General features: G+C 36.0%; 5 protein-coding genes across 7 annotated transcripts; 2 read left to right on the top strand and 3 right to left on the bottom strand.

The window, feature by feature from the left end:
- The first annotated feature begins 695 nt into the window (after positions 1-695).
- LOC143178681 (band 7 protein AGAP004871) lies at positions 696-6,559 on the top strand. 2 transcript variants are annotated; one of them, XM_076377442.1, is made up of 10 exons: positions 696-702; positions 1,205-1,334; positions 4,474-4,583; positions 4,992-5,064; positions 5,136-5,218; positions 5,292-5,495; positions 5,820-5,875; positions 5,958-6,036; positions 6,114-6,215; positions 6,332-6,559. In XM_076377442.1, exons 2-10 carry the CDS (start codon positions 1,241-1,243, stop codon positions 6,434-6,436), a joined length of 906 nt encoding a protein of 301 aa, XP_076233557.1. In that variant the 5' UTR covers positions 696-702; positions 1,205-1,240; the 3' UTR covers positions 6,437-6,559. The 2 variants fall into 2 exon arrangements, with proteins under 2 accessions (XP_076233557.1, XP_076233558.1); XM_076377443.1 differs by lacking the exons at positions 696-702; positions 1,205-1,334 and adding an exon at positions 2,689-2,850.
- A 1,746-nt stretch (positions 6,560-8,305) lies between these two features.
- LOC143179594 (uncharacterized) lies at positions 8,306-11,073 on the bottom strand. Its single transcript, XM_076378909.1, has 11 exons — positions 11,055-11,073; positions 10,930-10,942; positions 10,768-10,883; positions 10,595-10,693; positions 10,299-10,547; positions 10,071-10,223; positions 9,672-9,807; positions 9,462-9,589; positions 9,086-9,391; positions 8,499-8,753; positions 8,306-8,427 (listed from the first exon to the last, which is right to left on the bottom strand). The coding sequence occupies exons 1-11, from the start codon at positions 11,071-11,073 to the stop codon at positions 8,306-8,308; spliced, it is 1,596 nt and encodes a 531-aa protein (XP_076235024.1).
- A 51-nt stretch (positions 11,074-11,124) lies between these two features.
- LOC143179595 (lipopolysaccharide-induced tumor necrosis factor-alpha factor homolog) lies at positions 11,125-11,783 on the bottom strand. Its single transcript, XM_076378910.1, has 4 exons — positions 11,765-11,783; positions 11,568-11,636; positions 11,290-11,425; positions 11,125-11,230 (listed from the first exon to the last, which is right to left on the bottom strand). Exons 1-4 carry the CDS (start codon positions 11,781-11,783, stop codon positions 11,125-11,127), a joined length of 330 nt encoding a protein of 109 aa, XP_076235025.1.
- Positions 11,784-12,254: 471 nt separating this feature from the next.
- LOC143179522 (uncharacterized) lies at positions 12,255-13,546 on the bottom strand. Of its 2 annotated transcripts, XM_076378815.1 has the most exons (4): positions 13,340-13,546; positions 13,017-13,267; positions 12,729-12,951; positions 12,255-12,652 (listed from the first exon to the last, which is right to left on the bottom strand). In XM_076378815.1, the coding sequence occupies exons 1-4, from the start codon at positions 13,434-13,436 to the stop codon at positions 12,384-12,386; spliced, it is 840 nt and encodes a 279-aa protein (XP_076234930.1). In that variant the 5' UTR covers positions 13,437-13,546; the 3' UTR covers positions 12,255-12,383. The 2 variants fall into 2 exon arrangements, with proteins under 2 accessions (XP_076234930.1, XP_076234929.1); XM_076378814.1 differs by having other exon boundaries at positions 13,017-13,546.
- A 241-nt stretch (positions 13,547-13,787) lies between these two features.
- On the top strand, positions 13,788-17,053 carry Deaf1 (deformed epidermal autoregulatory factor 1). Its single transcript, XM_076378812.1, has 4 exons — positions 13,788-14,319; positions 14,925-15,416; positions 15,489-15,950; positions 16,034-17,053. The coding sequence occupies exons 1-4, from the start codon at positions 14,053-14,055 to the stop codon at positions 16,232-16,234; spliced, it is 1,422 nt and encodes a 473-aa protein (XP_076234927.1). The 5' UTR covers positions 13,788-14,052; the 3' UTR covers positions 16,235-17,053.
- The last annotated feature ends 166 nt before the right edge of the window (positions 17,054-17,219 follow it).

A 17,219-nucleotide genomic window follows, 5' to 3' on the forward strand; every position in this document is an offset into this window, starting at 1 on the left:
ACCTTGAACATTTATAGAGTATGCATGCGCACACTCATATATACACAGAAATTGCTCTTCTTAATAATAAGATAATACCAATCCTTTTATTTTCAATGTATATGCAAAATTTCCTTATACTCGGCTTAAATTGTAACATGTACTAAATATAGCATCGCTACAAACATCGCTGGTTTGATACGAGAGTATATAGGACGGACAATGACGGAATATTTTTGTCATCATTACATAACGTCTGACTCACGAGCATCATTTCAAAAATGTCTGCACCGATAATGAACTCTATTCACTTCCAAAAAAATAAAAGTAAACATTATTTATTTGCCTATAAACTAAATTAATTTCCTTTTTTTATATAAATAAAAAAGTGTTATTTTGTTATACATCTTAATTCAGCGTTTATTATAAATGTTCAACGATCCTCGCACGACCGATTTCAGGTGGAAAAAGAAAAAAATGTGGTAGCTATTGCATATTAGATCGGTCCCATTGGCCGACCATATATTTTCCTATACTACTAGTTAGGGCGGCGGCCGTCATCGTATAAAGCGTCACGGCATCGCGACGCTCTCTTCATTCGTCTTGTTAGTTGTTTCAACGACACGCAACAATCGACAAGGTGACTACGTGTTTCTTTCTTTAGTTTCGATTTTTTCTCACACTGATGTACTAGAAACAAAAACAAAAACAGAGCACCACGTGGTAAGATGCAGTTCCATCTGTTCCTTGAGCTTTCTCGCGCATCTTCGCGTCACTAATCTAGCATCCAGCTGCATGTGCATCTCATAAGCATATGAAAGGCTCAGTGAATGCGAGATTGTTAACTTTGTTCAAATTCAATGACAATATTTATTGGAAAGACAGAGGTAGTATCCAAACTCGCGAATGCGTTTCAATCGAAGTTGGGCTGCTAACTGTTTGCGTTGTAACAACGCCACAAATTTGATCCATGTGTGTGTTATTTCAGTAAACTCATTTTATCGTGATGAATGTTGAAATAAACCAAAATTGTTCTCGAAAGCGTTAGTTGTCAAAAAATGTTGCATATAATGCTCAAGGTAAATTTTGTCCTTTCCTAGCGCATACTTTGAGTACACGCGTGAAACAGGCGATCGGTTGTCTTGCACCGTGGTCTTGACTTTGTGTCTTTGTATTTGACATTGTATTTTTGTGTCACGCAGTGCGTATTTTGTTTGATCCTTAGGTGGCGAGATTCGAGACCCGTGTGAACCCAATTGATATGTCCATTCCTATGGCAACTTTAAGCAATGGAAATGGATCAACGATACAGATTAACACGCGGCCAGATGATATACAAAATCGCATCATCGGCGGTGAGTGATCGAGAATTTCTGTCCTCGTGTTAAGAGAATTAGTTACGATAAAAAGTGGCAGTTTAAGCTTACGTGTACATCTCTTGTTAATTCGGTAGGATCGAATATAATCATAACACGAGTAGAGCAGCCATTAAATATTACTCGAGTGTAAAGAAGGTCAAATTTTCTTTTACGTATCACAAGAATGTTAGAGGTCGTCAATCATTCTAGTTCTATTTTGTCAGTGATGTATCAATAGTAATATTTACCTTTTTAAACAATGTCTTGATCAAATCAAATCTTGATAAAAATGTTTTGAGTGTATTTATAATTGAATATTTAATACGTGAACTATTAGTAGTTAATGTGTATGTCTATGTTTTCAATTTGTCGCAATTCCATAAGTTGCGTGCAACAACATATAAACATCTGAGAAAAAAAAGAGACTCCTTAAGGAGTAGTAGTCAGTCATTAGTCAGACGGGGAGTTATAACGAAACTATATTACAAGCTCTGCATGCCCTTTTCAGTCGTTCGAGAATTTATTCTTCGCTTTACATAAGTGAACTTGGTTTCTTTAACATTCACCTTGCATATAGATTGTGATGGTCGGCTATAAACATATCACCGACACATTATTACTGAACAAATCGATAGTAACGTCTCTAGAAAATCAGATAAATCTACGATTCTAAACTCAATACTAAAACGGTAAGTGGAACGTGGACTATAAAACCATAAATCGTAGTACTATATCTGGATTTCGGTACTAAGAACTACCCTGCTTTAACCATCCCATCCAGACATATTTCATATCTTGATATCATTGTGTCGCGGGTTAACGCGTGAAATCTGACTGAATATTTATGAACTTTAAATATTTCACGAGTCTCCTTGAAACTATACATTAGAATACTGTTTTTACAATTGTTACACACGTGGCTGTAGAATCTACACACGAGGCTATATAATCTACACAACAGACCTCAAATTCCCAATCTTCAGTAACTCAATGACTGAACAAAATCCTCCAAATATTCAAATGTCATTCTTTTTTTATTCATACCGTACAAATAATGAATGCCTAAAAATATAGATCTATCATCTGATGTCAAAACTGAGCGCTAAAAAGGTAGACGAAAAGAGACAATGAAGGAGAAAGAGAGCATGGGGTAGGTGAGGGAATGAAATACTTGATAAACGCAGAAAAGGGTGGATGCGCGCGTTTCGCGCATGCCGTTATGACTGAAGAGGAAACGGGAGCCAGAGAAGAGCGAGGGATACGAGGGAAAATGAGAGAGAAAGACTTCTCATGTAGGTGGTCAAACATAGACTGTGTAGACAACTGCTCGTAGTGAACCGTGTGACGTCAATACGTCCAGCTTCAATTTCGCCCTGGTTTATTTCATTTTCCTGTGAATTGGTCCACCATCCCCTCCTGCTTCCCAGATTTCAAAGCTAGTTCAGGGAATCCGTGTGTGATTCGTGTTTGATTGTCAAATTCGAGCTCGATCATCTTCTCAAGATGTTAAACGGTAAGCGAACTCCACGACCTATGGGCTGCTTACTTCTTTTTTCCTTTTGGACACGCAAATTCATTAGGATATTATTATTCTAAAATAAGTTCTAATTATGACTTTTTTGTGAGTGGTTCTGCTAAGCCCTCACCCCGCGCTTTTAGTCCTGCTCGTTTAGTTACTCAAACAACATGTTCTATGAACTAACGTGACCTTGTATTCGCATGCAAACACTTGACTGTTTATTCCATTTAAAATGCGAAACAATGTACATACAATATTATGGTATTATCTACCGTGTCTAGTTTTGATCTATCACCTCTCACGAGGTGTAATTTTCTGAATGTAGGTTGTACACGCAATATATGTATATCGATCTGCGAGTGAATAGGTCGAAGGTATTCGTGAAATCAATGATAAAACCGAAGTCCAGTGCAAATTCATCTGTACGTGTCTCTCACGTGTCGATGTACCATTTGAATGCAATCATACGATAAAATATCGATGTCCCCACGGACTATAGTAGTTTATTGCTCAAAGATTTATACTGCTAGAAACATAATGAACGCAGTCACGAAATAACAGGAGGGCAATCTCGTTATCTAAAGCTGCAGTTACGATATTATTTTAGGAGGAGTGTTTAATGATCGTAATGGAATTAGCTTATCAAGAATAAAAGAGTCGTATTAATTCTGAAATTTATGAAACCATATCGTTCGGTATCCCCACTAAAAGTCCTAAAGAAAACATTCATTCTGCTTAGTTTACTTGCTCCGCGTTTGTATGAGGACTGTAAAATTATTTCTTGGAAATTTTTTTAAATGTTAGAAAAGTAATCATGTTGATTTTCTTACAATGGGTTCGAGAACTTTGAAATACTTGCTTCACAAATAGTAATGAAACACAAACTGTTCATATTGTTAGGCCAAGTGATCCTCCAATATCTTTCATCTAAGTGGACACTTGGCTCGATACTTCAAACTGAATATGCTCTAAGATGCTGGGTTCCTTTTTTGTTCAGACCAAGTTAATTGAACGATCTGAGAGGATTTCTCAATAGCTTTTGAAGATAAGCCGATACACTATTAATAGTAGCCTGCTCCCTACCTGATGAAAGATAAAGACTGTTTACCTTATAAACGAGAAGAAGGTACCTGTTTAGAATGCGAGTTCCTATCGATCAAACATTCTACAAACAATAGAAATTGTAACTTTCTATAAAAAACTGTTTCACTCTTTAAAGTGTTAAGTCATTCCACGAATTAGAAAGATAAAATCGATTAAAACGGAACTACTCATACAATTGCTTTCATACTTGCACGCTGACAATTGCAATAGAAAATAGAGCTAAATTTGTTCTCTGACGGCAATATACAGTGTTCTAAAATTGGTTGATACAAGTGCAAAGGTGAAAAAATAAGTAGAAAATGTACAATAAAATTTGTTGGTATCATGTTTCATTTTTGAGAAAATTGACTGAATTTTAAACGAGAGAGAAATGTTTCTAGCTTACAGTAGAAAAAGTCAGTGACCAGACTGTGGTCACTGACTTGCACCACTTGCTTCCACTTGCACCACCAGCTTTGGTACATCCTGTATAACTGACTCTATAATGAAATTTAATTTCTCAATATGTTTTAGCGGATGATAGTGCACAAAAAGAAACCGGCGCCTGCAGAAATATTTTAGTGATATTGTCTTGGGTTCTCGTGGTCCTAACTATGCCGTTTTCCCTCTTCGTCTGCTTTAAGGTACAGTACCTCTTCAAAATGAAAGCTTATTGAAAATTCATGTATTGATCTTTTTTTACCTAATTCTTTTTTCTCTTGAGCTTCTCAACAGCATCTCTGTCCACGTTCATTCATTGCATATCATTCTTCTGTTCATAGTCGACTTGTAATCGTTCACTGATCTGTATCACACTACCTGCGAAACAAATTAATCAATAAAGATGCGAACATACTGTTATCACGTCACGTAAACTCACGTTACGTACTATAGTAAACCCATAATGTGAGACGAGGTTTTTCCCTCGTTTTAGACATATTTTGCTATAATATGAAACAAATTTGCTATAATATGTAACACGAGTTCAATTGACGTGACAGTAATGTGTTCACGCCCTAAGTTGCCACCCTAAATTGCCAATATTTTTCCAGGTGGTACAAGAATATGAAAGAGCAGTAATATTTCGTTTGGGACGTCTGCTTTCTGGAGGCGCTAAAGGACCTGGTAAGAAACTTCTTTTTCTTCCTACGCCTTCACGAATATTTCTAATCTTACTCGTCACCGATTACTTTCAGGTATCTTTTTCATTCTACCTTGCATAGACAACTACGCGCGTGTCGACTTGCGAACGCGAACGTACGATGTTCCTCCGCAAGAGGTAAATCGATAGACGATGAGACTGTCGCGTTCGTATTGCATACGAGACAGTTAAAAGGAGACTCTTTCGGCAGGTGCTGACGAAAGACAGCGTGACGGTGTCCGTCGACGCGGTGGTCTACTATCGCGTTAACAATGCGACCATCTCGATTGCGAATGTCGAGAATGCCCACCACAGTACCAGACTGTTGGCTCAAACCACGCTTCGGAACACTATGGGAACTAGACCGCTGCACGAGATTCTCAGCGAGCGTGAAACTATCTCTGGTAACATGCAGGTAATTATTGTCAAATGTGTCACTTTCCAGGATATCTGTTTGAAGTAGTGACTATATTATTGAAATAAAGAAAAGGTGCGGAAGAAAAGATTGATATTGTTTGAAACACAATTTCTGATGGAATGAGAAGTATACTTTTGTTCTTTTTATAAATAGGAATTTAACTTCCATTTTGTAAAAAGTTGTGTTTAAAACAATATAATTCTCTCCTAAATTTTTTTGATTACATCAAAATACCTAGCGACATTTCAAACGATTTATAACCAGACACCGTGTCTAATCAACTGAGAACACACGTTTGAATAATGCGACTTGAATTATCAGGTGTCCTTGGATGAAGCTACCGATACATGGGGGATCAAGGTTGAGAGAGTGGAGATGTAAGTACACCTTTAAAAGGACTGTTTCCGTGAAAATAATGATTTCAAAAATGGTTTACACGTTTTTTAACATCTTTTGCAGCAAAGACGTGAGGCTACCAGTACAATTACAAAGAGCTATGGCCGCGGAAGCTGAAGCAGCTCGTGAAGCTCGAGCAAAGGTCGGTCTTGGAAGGAAATAAAATTGAAATCCTACCGGATTTTGCGTTTCTTAACACAATTGCCATTGCTTTGATAGGTAATTGCAGCAGAAGGTGAACAGAAGGCCAGTCGTGCACTGAGGGAGGCCTCGGAGGTAATAGGAGATTCCCCTGCGGCATTGCAACTTCGCTACTTGCAGGTACGTTTCAATCAAACGCTATCAAATACTATACAAGAGATTCTTCTCGTTATAAAGCTTACTATCTTTGAGAATATATTCACAAGAATAAATTAATTTGTTTGAATCGCTTCCAGACTCTGAATACCATATCGGCCGAGAAAAACTCAACGATTGTGTTCCCATTACCAATCGACATGTTCACTTACTTTATGAAAGCGTCTGTTCCACAGAATTCGTAATCTCAACACGTTTCGGTACTTCGAAGCATATCATGAGTCAGAATCTTAATCGAGACTCTACATATACTAAGGGTATTATACCCTTGATTTCGTTCACACGAATGTTCCGTGGAGTTGCCAAGATTTGACCCATCTGACTTGAATTAATATATTGCTCTCTATACTTACAAGCGATACAACTAATTGCGAGTGATTTTCAACATAATATATGTAGCCTAAAAAAATGACTGCAAACCAATTTTGAAGAATTTATGAAATCTTTTATCGATTTATTTCTACATAATATTATATTCGCGTATCAATTGCGACCTATACGAAGCGTCAAAGAATACAAAACATTTGTTCAAACAACCAGCATATGAGTGAACTGATTGTGTGATTGCATTTTGACATAATTTGATCGATAACGAGAGGCACTTTTGCACTGTCATCGCACATTAGTTGACTATCGATCAATTTTATAACACTGTACATTCTTTATAACTTCCACCCGTATTTTTATAACCTATTTACTTACTTTTCGTACGGATGTACGATGGCAATTCGTATTGATAACTCAGATTTACAGGATAAGAGAACTGCAGCGATATAAAGTTCAGTACAATTACATTTAATACCCTGTTAAATGTGAATATTTGAGAGAAAATTATATACAGCTATACTCACTATATAGTTGTTAACCATGTTGCACGTTCTATTAATCAAATCATTATAATTTATAAAAGTTAAATCATGTTTATACGTGGTCCAATTATACATTGTACATGCAAGAACTGTTAACGTAAAACCTCAAAAGTGAGCCAAAAATTGGTATATAATTCGAGAGTCGAAAGTTTGGAAATTTAAATATCGAAAGTCGAAAGATCTATAATCAATAGATCGAAATATACTTGAACGTACCCTACATTATCAGATGGCGATAAAGATTCGTTTCCCTGTCGATAAAGAAAGAATCATGCAACACGATTATTCAACGTGCACGATGACCATTGTCGCATGTTTTGGAAATTTTTTAACGGCCTGCAATTGCCTAACATTGGCAACTTTTTGTGATAAAAGCACAAATGAAGTATTTTGTTGAATTATGCTCATCGCTGAGGAAGTGGCGAAAATATAAAATTAAAGTAAACAAAATATATTTTGGCGGCAATACATAGCAATAAGTACCTTTATTAATACCAATGATATAAAAGATTACGTCTTAAGTAAAATTGAAAGGGAATCTCGAGAATTATGAATACATTCATTAATGACGAAATAAGTTTAGATTGTTTTACAAAAATAAAATGAAACGAAAATGTGTTGCAATGTCGGAGTATTTGTATTTCTACGTGTATGTGTGTATGTGTATGTATTACATCTCGTTTTGATTAACGACGAAGTCAAACTTCATCTTAGACTCTAATCGTAAAATCAATTACGCGTTAAATGTAATTAATGTCGCCTTTCTCTTTTTACTACATACGCTTTTAATTGAGATTCTGCATTTTTCTAAGGAAAACTAGACCTACCTCTGTGTTACATACATACTTCAATCTCTGTTTGTGATATTACTTTTAAAAGTAATAAGTAAAAAGTAGTAGTGATAGTAGACAAAAGTCATGACATTTACTATCATGACCGCAAAAGTCACGATTTAATGTCACGTAAAAACGTACCATAAGAACAAAAATATGTTTCAAATTTAAACAAATTATAAAATTAATGATGAAAAGTCAACGAAAATTTTGTCACAGTTAACACCAACGTGTCAATCCTTTTGTTAATTTAAATGTGTGCGAATAAAAGTTCAGATTATATACGTTATTTTTCTTTTCCTTTTCATTACTTGTGCAAGTAACTAAAAATAAATGATATTTAAAGAGAAGTTCACCTCAACTTTGTGGTACAAGGTTGTTGGACGTAATTTAAACAGAATCCTCTGTTCCCAACATCGTTAGGAGCCTCGATACTATCCGTGTGGAAAATTAGTCTAAAGGGTTTCACTGTACCTAAAAAATAATTATTCGTTATACAATTTATTTAGCCTTATTTAGTCAGTAAACAAGTAAATAGTACTTACTAACAACAGATGACGAATTTAAACTTTGAGTCTCTGCGTTAAATGTACCACCGCATATTCGATCGATACATGTCATCATAGCAGTTGGTAATCTACCCAAATTTGATGCGCAAGGGATCGTTAACCAGTCGGATTGGCAAGCAGCCCCTGTCACTGACGCAATGTGTGTTCCTTGTGTATTTCCCGTTAAAGTAAACGCACTATTGCGCATCATTTGCACCACAGGAGTCCCACCAGTTGGTACAATTGATTGACCTGTTATTAAATACCTTCATATATAACACTTTCATCCCTCAACGACCTTCGACGGGTCCTGCTCATCATGAGGAAACCCAAATAGAAATGTAGTTGGCCGCAGAAGGGTTAATACTTAAAAAATCCTTTTATAGATAATAATTTATCGTAGATGTCAGATAAAAACCCAAGCTTGATGAAATATTGAATAATTTCATTACATGTTTATTTAGAAATATTATACGAATTGGGATCACCTACCTGATATCCTGAGTATTGAATAAGCATATTTGGAAATTACTCAGGACCCTTTTTAAATTCAATATCATCAAATTCACCCCTTCCTTACTTACAAATTTCATTCTTACCATCGACTGGACATGCCGTGTACTGAATACCGCAAAAATTCCTTTCCATTCTGACACAAATACTGTAATCCTGATTGGACAATTGCAATCCTGTAGTAGGATCGTAATTGAACGATTTTATTTGGCCTGATATACCCGTGAAATATTGCAAACACCCTTCTTCTGCTCTGTACACGGTGTTGCAACGAATTTGGGAAACTCGTACCTTCCAAGACCGAGGGAAAGAACTTCCGCTCGTAACGAACGTTAACGTCACTGGATTTGTTTGTCCAAGGCCGGCGTCAATGTATACTGTGGGAGAACAATGTTTACTACGAAAACAGAGTATCACAAGATGAATGATAATAAAATTTGCACGTACTATGGTTTCCAACATTATTCCCGCAGATAGTAGGCGCCGGATTACCTCCAGAAATGATAAATTGATCATAAATGCATTGGTGATTGGTCGTTTCCGGCCCTCTTATATTAAATTGCACAAAATCAAGTCTAGAACATACGTGAGTTTTAAAACGACTCTGTTTTATCTACATGTGAGTAAATAAACGCTAGAAATAAAATAATAGCTCACCTAAACTGACAAACATCGGGATGCGATTTAATCAGCGTTAGTTGACAAGATTCCGTTCCATCAAAAGTTGATGGATAATTTGGATTAACGAAATAGGTATTATTATTAGCAGTCGTCTCTCCGCAAGATACGGTTACTAATATAACAGAATATTTTTAATAATTTATTTCTGAGTACTAATTTATTTTGTGTTATCATTAACTGAATGAAATATCTGAATAGTTTTTATTTTTGTTAAAATAAACATTAAATAAAAATAAAAATTTAGTAATTTTTATCGTTTCATACTTTTGTTATCCCGTCTTTCCATCTTTTCTATTGTAATTCTCCTGCTACTATTACTAGCAGCATTATTGTTACCATCATAACTAAAATTCTATCATTTATTAGTAAATTTACCAATGCAACAAACTCCATAACCGTTTGCACAAACTCCACTAGATACACCTCCACGCTGTGAGCATTCAGTTGCTGGCACGCAAGTGCCATTTTCACCGTTTAATCCAACGCAAATGTTATTATCAAACTTCACCAACGTGAACAAAGGAAATACTGCATGTAACAAACATACGTAATAAAAAGATAAGAATGAAATATTGTTAATAAAAAAGACATGTCCATACGTACACCGTTTTTCTCTGCCAACGTTGTTCAGTGTCCCACTTTGAAAATTGGTCGATGGTAAATTACTTCTCAATGAATTCCGTGTTAACGATTCATTTGATCGATTAATATTTGGTTGCCAAAAATGTGTGAATCTTCTGAAACTGTCCCACGCATCAACGTTTGCACGCATTACAGAGAAATATAATAAGAGCAAAGGAAAATGGATGTGCATGGTTGAAAGAAACGCGAATGATTTATAAATTTCACTGCCTTTAATGCCGTAGTTTGATAAGAGATAGTAATATTCGAATGAATACGTTGGACACAGGACACTGCTCCCATAAATGTCAAATTACGACTGGCGAAAAACGAAAGGCTCAAAGGATAATATACCTGAGGACTTCTATTTACACGGTCTGCATATCACGCGGTAAATTAAAGACGACACTTTTAGGTCGTTTTTCTTAGGTTGAGGACTTGGTTTGTTAACGAACGGAGGGAAAGTTAAAAGATTTTATGGACCAATCTGACCATTCTGGAACATTTACGACGCACCAGACCATTGTGTTCATCCTTTGTATCGAGATAACAATTGTACTTTCACAACTATAATTAAAAAATAGACTAAAGAAGTACACTCAGACGACAAAACATTATTTTAACATCTTATTAATTTGATATCATCTTTAGTACAATGTATTCATTAGCAAGAAGCCACTTGAATAGAAAAACTATTCAAAAATAATACAAGTAGTTAACAAAAAGTTCTAAACAAACAATTTTTCTTAATGAGCATGCAAGATTCTTCGGCTGATATGCGAGAAAGTTCGCTTTCTCAATTGTTTGTTCACCATGGGCTGTATGTTCCAAGGTGTGAACGACATATAGGACAAAAATGGTCAACGTTCTTGCACGAGTTCATGCAATATGGTGCCATGCAACAAGGCCAGCAGCTGTAAATAAAATAATTTGTTCTGTGTGTTATAATGTGTCAGAGTATGATATTTTGTACCCGCATAAAAAGAGCACAACTGCTGCCACGTGGGTAATTATAGATTGTCGAACTTCTATAGATGTTACAACAGTCATGGTGCATCGTGGGCATACTGCGGTCGTAGGTCTCGGAGAAAAGAATCCATTCGGGTTTGCTAAAAAAAGGGCATTATTAATTCGAAAAATGTAATTCTCCTATCAGACCTGGACAGAAATGATTTAAAATGGAAGATAAAAAATATTTTAATTACTTTATTACTTCTATTTTAAATATAGATAATTTTTAATCGTGTCGACTAAAATAAAAGGTGATCTTGAAAGCAAGGAATAGTATTTTCAGTGTATCTGAGGCAAAGGTGTCGGAAACTTAGAGTTGATTCTCCATGTCAAAATAGGACAAAAATGAAGAATGATGAAAATTAAGAATGAAAAATTAATCGTTGTAAAAACGTCTCAGTTCGCGTGAAATGCGTCTGATCTGGGACTTATTCTACTGTTGGCGTGCATTAGCATCACTCAATGTATCAGACACATTGAAGTCAGTAGAATAAGCTCTGAGTCAGACATATTTCACGCGTACTTTAAACGTTTTTTCAACAATTAATAATTCGGAAATAAAACTTGAGACACACTTTCGTCTTATTTTAGCATATAGAATCGCTCCTTCAAATTTCTGTCATCTGTTATTAAACACCCTGTATTATTCTGAACAAAAATCCGTAAAATTTACTTTAAAATTTAAAAAACAACCATGTCACTATATATTTGACATCGTTGTAAAGAAACAAAAATCCTTTACGCTCTCAAATAAGTGTTTGTGATGATACTAACAATATTCGTTCAATTAAACTAATAAATATAATTTATTATTCCAATAACTCCAGGTCTGTTTCATGTAACATATTTTTTTAGTCATATCCGACTATGTACATGTGATTGAAAACACACGATCCATGGAATAAGACGTAAGTTGAATTCCTTGAGCTTGAGCATAACTAGGCGGTGGTGTCGAGGCTATGAAAGACGAGTCATTCGTCAATCGAAACGGTCTACAATGATGCATCGTTGTTCCACGGGTGGTATATAGCGCGGAATAAGTAGGCGGTGCATCTCTCATGTAAGGAGGCATATCTGGCTATCACGCGAATTACTTATCTTATAATTCGCAATACCACGTGAAATACAATAATGTTGTACGAAATTGAATACTTCGTCTTGAACGGATGAAATACACCGTAAACAATTAGTTAAACTCCATCTTCGATGATTCACGTTGCACCTGGGTCGGTTATCTGTAACTAGTTCCACCCTAGGTAATGCCAGATCTAAAGCAGGCGGTGGTTCATATGCATTTCTCACGGATAAATGCAAACCCCTGTCACCTTAAGCAAAATAGACAATTCAATTAGAAAACATGTTCGCCAAACGCATTTCAAAAAGAACATTGCTAGGATATACTGTTTCTGTCGATCGCATCTACCAATATGCTACGTGTTTCTGGTGATGCAGTCCCGTAATCGGTAGTCACTGTTAAAATCTCGTTTCTTGTCTCGGATTTGTCAGATGATAACGAAGTAGATATTTGCAAAGTATCTCGTGGGGTTCCTGATATCGAATGCATTACCGACGGGCGTAATGGTGTTGCTTGCTCTGCGGCTTCTCGACTAAGGATGATTGATACCTTGGACAATACACCCATGTATGTTTTTGAAATCATTGTTAAGTGAATGTGTAGGTACAAGATACCTGATTTCGAACAGACGAGCATGGAAAGGGTTTTGCATTTTCGCGGGATTCATTCGCTTCGTGATTCGACTCTTGAGGGAAAACCGTCGGTGATGTCGTTGCGTCGATAAATTGCTTATCTAACGACGATTGCGTCAGAGTAAGGCTAATGAACGTGAGAGGGGTCTGTGTCGCAATCGTCGCAAACTTTTTTAATCCTGCTAAATCATCTTGAGCTTTTGACAACACTGAAAACTGATTTGCTGAATTTTCTGAAAAATGTGTAGGATGGTGAAATGGCTGATTCGGTAGCTTTATTATTTTAGAGCTAGTCAATGATATACCTAAGGAAGTAGGTTTATCTTCATTCAATTCCTCTGAATCATCTACTTCCCGTGAAGAATGGTTAGATCCCTCTGACGTCCCTTCGCGCGAATACATACTTAACCGCAAATATTATACTAAATACATTTGCAGAAAAATCAGTGGCTCGTTAAAGCAACAAAAAAACCTCGTTCATATTTCTCCATTAAAAAGGAGCGATCTAGCATGAAAATAGGTTAGACGTCACTATACTTTCAAGTATACATAATCCCACCAAACTGATCACAATCTCGCTCATCGTATCAATTTACTGTGCCTTTATACCATTAACCATGATAAACAAAATATCACATACAATCTTACATCAATATTATTCAGAATTGAATGTTCGCGGAACGGCGTAGGTAGATAATTCAAACCGAGCGCTACTCGAAGCACATAAAGATGGCACTCGACAACGGAGATTCGTGGGTGTATTGTATACGAAGGAAGTCTAGCAAAGTATTCTGCTGCAAGTTGTAGGAAAAAGAATGAGAAGTAGGATCGACCAGCACAGAATTCGTTGAGGGACACGCGTTGTCTCGACTCGATCGTGATTTCCTTTGCTACAGACGTTGTCGAACGAACTCGAAGTCCCGTGGTCGCGAGTAATCGCAGAGCTATCAAAAAATCGTGGCGCTGCGTTGAGCGTGCGCTGACGCCATAGTGTGTACGACAGGCGAGAACAGCCGAAATGGAGGAGAGTCAAACATCGGAAAGTGTCGCCGTGCTACCGGACATGTCCGAACCGTTGACGAGCGAGACCGAGGAGGCGTCTGCCCTAACGACCGAGCACGAGGCGCATCCCGTCGCCGTGACGGCGAGCGTCACTTCGGTACCGGGTGTTCCTGGCGTTCCAGGAGTCGGTGTACCGGTTTCTTTGCCTGTTGGTTCTATCATCGGTGTAGCGAACTCGACCAATGGGACGACCTTCAACGTCATCACCTCGGACCAGCTCCAGGTACATCGAAAAAGAAGACTTTTCAGTGAAACTTTCCCTCCCTTCAGATCTGTGCCTGAACGGTAGTTACGTTAAGATTCGATGATTCTGTCGAACGATTGCTGGAAGATGAGGTGTGGTTGTGTACATGATTGTTGCATGCAATGTGTATGCAGTGTGTATGCATAATGTGCATGGCACTAACGCAGTGACTGCGCCTGTCCACATAGGACGACGTAGGGAACACGTGTTTCTCGGTGACGATTATGGACTAAGTGCTTTTGCATGTTAATTTTTGCTGTCAGTTCTTTTCAGTTTCACTTTTGATGGAATTAGTATTTATTCCTACTTACTGACATCTCAGTTAATCTGAGATGTGTTTTTCACATTTTATAGGCTCACTGCTGATGACAATCCATAAGACTATAACGTGTAACAGATGTATTTTATTTCCAGTTTGTGAATATATCTTACAGCTTGATTATTTTTCCTATTTGAATAAATGTCTTTAATTTATTATTTAATCTTCATGCATTTCTGTGATCTTTATGCATTTTCTTGAAAATAATAGAATTTAAAATGTATACATTTTTGAGAAATTATAATAAAATATTTTCTTCTTTCAGTTACCTGGTTCGGGGCAGTTTAAACAGATGCTATGCGTCGATAATGGTTTTATTTGTGAACCACGTCACGATAAGGACACAGACCCTCTACGCTGGAATGGTGAATTAAAAGCAACACACATAGTAATACAGAATAGTACAGAGGAGCACGAGTCGGAACAAATACATGTTTCTACAGCAAATACCCAACAGATATGTAGCTGGTCAGAATCTGCTAATTTAGCTGTATTACCAGTTAGATGCAAAAATACAAATGCAGAACTGCATAAAAGTAGATTTGGTTCTGGAGCTAGAGGAAGATGCATTAAACTTGGACAAGACTGGTACACACCCAGTGAATTTGAAGCACTTTGTGGACGAGCATCAAGTAAAGACTGGAAACGTAGTATTCGATTTGGTGGTAGGAGTCTACAGACACTGATCGATGAGCAGATTTTAAAGCCACATGCTACTTCTTGTACTTGTGCAGCTTGCTGTGATGATGACAGTGCAGTTAGTATATGTTAATTTATAATTTAGTACTATTTTAATAGATTATATATTGTATATTTTTGTATATTTTAGACGGGTCCAGTCCGATTGTTTACGCCATATAAGCGTAGGAAAAGAGCAAGAGATACGTCCGATGGAGATGCACCATCGCGTAAACTTAAAAGTGATAATTCTCGCGATGGTAGTAATAATGATGAAAGCGATGGTGAAGTCGTTGTACCTGACAAAGAAGTATGGTCACAGTTCGTTTCAACAGATGGTTTGGTTGTTCAACAACCACAGGATCAAGATGGAGTTGTTCAAAATGTACATCAAACGGAAAATGGACAAAGCGACGATGTATTCAAAAAGCTTGATGAGATGTCTAATAAAATGTTGAAATTAGCTCATGAATTTAAGCGTACATTAGAGGAAGCTAAGGAAGTAAATAGACAACAGAGAAGGGAGCAAGCATTAGTAGCACAATTAGGAGCTAGGGGAGATGTAATTGAGACTGTTGGGCTGCAACCAGCATCAGATACTCATAATAAAAAGGTAATACACAAAAAGACTCATATTTCTATAAAATTTTATAAGTTAAGTTATTAAATTAATTTTTTTACGATGCTTACTTTTAGTGTGCCAACTGTAATAGAGAAGCATTTGCAGAGTGTTCTTTATGTAGAAGGACACCATATTGTTCTACATTTTGTCAACGTAAAGATTGGGCAGGTCATCAAGTAGAATGTGTAAGGGGTGCTGCTGAAACTGTAATGCTTATAGTAGAAAGTAGTAGTGGAGATACCAGTGCTCTTGCAACAACAGCTGGGGACCAATAGCTAGTGTTCCTCACACCCATTCACCAAAGGAATATAGAAAATGAACAAACAAATGTAGAAACTTCAAAACTGAAAGAGATGAAGACTTAAAATCATTTAGTGATCGAGAGATCACAAGATTCTGTATATATACAGTAGTAAATATTTTGTACGTATATAAGTTAAACCTTAACGATATTATTAACTATATAAGTAAATTTATGCGGAAGTTGAAATTTTTTAAGATCAAGAATTGAAATCGTATAGAACTTTACTGAAAAAGTAAAAAAATCATACCAAATGAATATGCAAATAAAACTATGAGGAAGTACATTTTATGAATGCATAGGCATACATGTGTACATATATATATATATATATATATTTTATGTATTGCACATGATAAAACATACTTCGACAAATAATTTTTTTTTATAAAAGTTTAATCAATCGACCAAAGGAGGTAGTTACGCTTCAATGGAAGTCACTTATGTATAATACCATATTACACGATTTTTGTTCATAAGTATTATTTTATAATAATATTTCTATTAGTAAGATTTTAAATGAGTGATACTGCTTTACTATTAATTTTTAGTACAAATATTAAGAGAATGTTTAAAACATTATCAAATATTTTTACTTATGTTATATATATACGTGGAGTTATACATTCGTGAATTCTCTTATAAATATTTGCAATTTCAAATCACTTTCACCAGTAAGAGTAATATAATTATAATTGACAGTATGTACATTTTTTAGTACAACAGTATCATGTTTCCTTACTTCGAATATTAAGAATATTAATTTGTAGCTTTGTATACATAGTATACAAATTATTAAAACAGTACTACAAAATCCCGATGAACATAAATAAATCATGAACGTGATATTTAACAAAATATATGTATTATTTATCTAATATTTTTAATATATGTTTTTTAGTCAAATTCATGACAAAATTTTTTACTCTATTTTACAAGAGGCACAAGCATTTCATTAA

The sequence above is a fragment of the Calliopsis andreniformis genome, chromosome 5 (assembly GCF_051401765.1).
Source record: "Calliopsis andreniformis isolate RMS-2024a chromosome 5, iyCalAndr_principal, whole genome shotgun sequence".
NCBI classification, from domain to species: Eukaryota; Metazoa; Arthropoda; class Insecta; order Hymenoptera; family Andrenidae; genus Calliopsis; species Calliopsis andreniformis.

Bases quoted from the DNA above. Each gene is read 5' to 3' on its own strand.
- Deaf1 (XM_076378812.1), top strand. From the start codon at position 14,053: ATGGAGGAGAGTCAAACATCGGAAAGTGTCGCCGTGCTACCGGACATG. The intron at 14,320-14,924 runs GTACATCGAAAA...TTCTTCTTTCAG, and splicing joins TCACCTCGGACCAGCTCCAG to TTACCTGGTTCGGGGCAGTT. The intron at 15,951-16,033 runs GTAATACACAAA...GCTTACTTTTAG, and splicing joins CAGATACTCATAATAAAAAG to TGTGCCAACTGTAATAGAGA.
- LOC143178681 (XM_076377442.1), top strand. From the start codon at position 1,241: ATGTCCATTCCTATGGCAACTTTAAGCAATGGAAATGGATCAACGATA. The intron at 4,584-4,991 runs GTACAGTACCTC...ATATTTTTCCAG, and splicing joins CCCTCTTCGTCTGCTTTAAG to GTGGTACAAGAATATGAAAG. The intron at 5,065-5,135 runs GTAAGAAACTTC...GATTACTTTCAG, and splicing joins TGGAGGCGCTAAAGGACCTG to GTATCTTTTTCATTCTACCT.
- LOC143179595 (XM_076378910.1), bottom strand. The intron at 11,426-11,567 runs GTCGACACGATT...CCCTTTTTTTAG, and splicing joins CAAGATCACCTTTTATTTTA to CAAACCCGAATGGATTCTTT. The intron at 11,231-11,289 runs GTACAAAATATC...TTTTATTTACAG, and splicing joins GTTGTGCTCTTTTTATGCGG to CTGCTGGCCTTGTTGCATGG.
- LOC143179522 (XM_076378814.1), bottom strand. From the start codon at position 13,436: ATGTATTCGCGCGAAGGGACGTCAGAGGGATCTAACCATTCTTCACGG. The intron at 12,952-13,016 runs GTATCTTGTACC...GTATTGTCCAAG, and splicing joins GCTCGTCTGTTCGAAATCAG to GTATCAATCATCCTTAGTCG. The intron at 12,653-12,728 runs GTATATCCTAGC...ATTTTGCTTAAG, and splicing joins AGATGCGATCGACAGAAACA to GTGACAGGGGTTTGCATTTA.
- LOC143179594 (XM_076378909.1), bottom strand. The intron at 10,224-10,298 runs GTACGTATGGAC...TGTTACATGCAG, and splicing joins CGTTGGCAGAGAAAAACGGT to TATTTCCTTTGTTCACGTTG. The intron at 9,590-9,671 runs GTGAGCTATTAT...CGTATGTTCTAG, and splicing joins CCCGATGTTTGTCAGTTTAG to ACTTGATTTTGTGCAATTTA.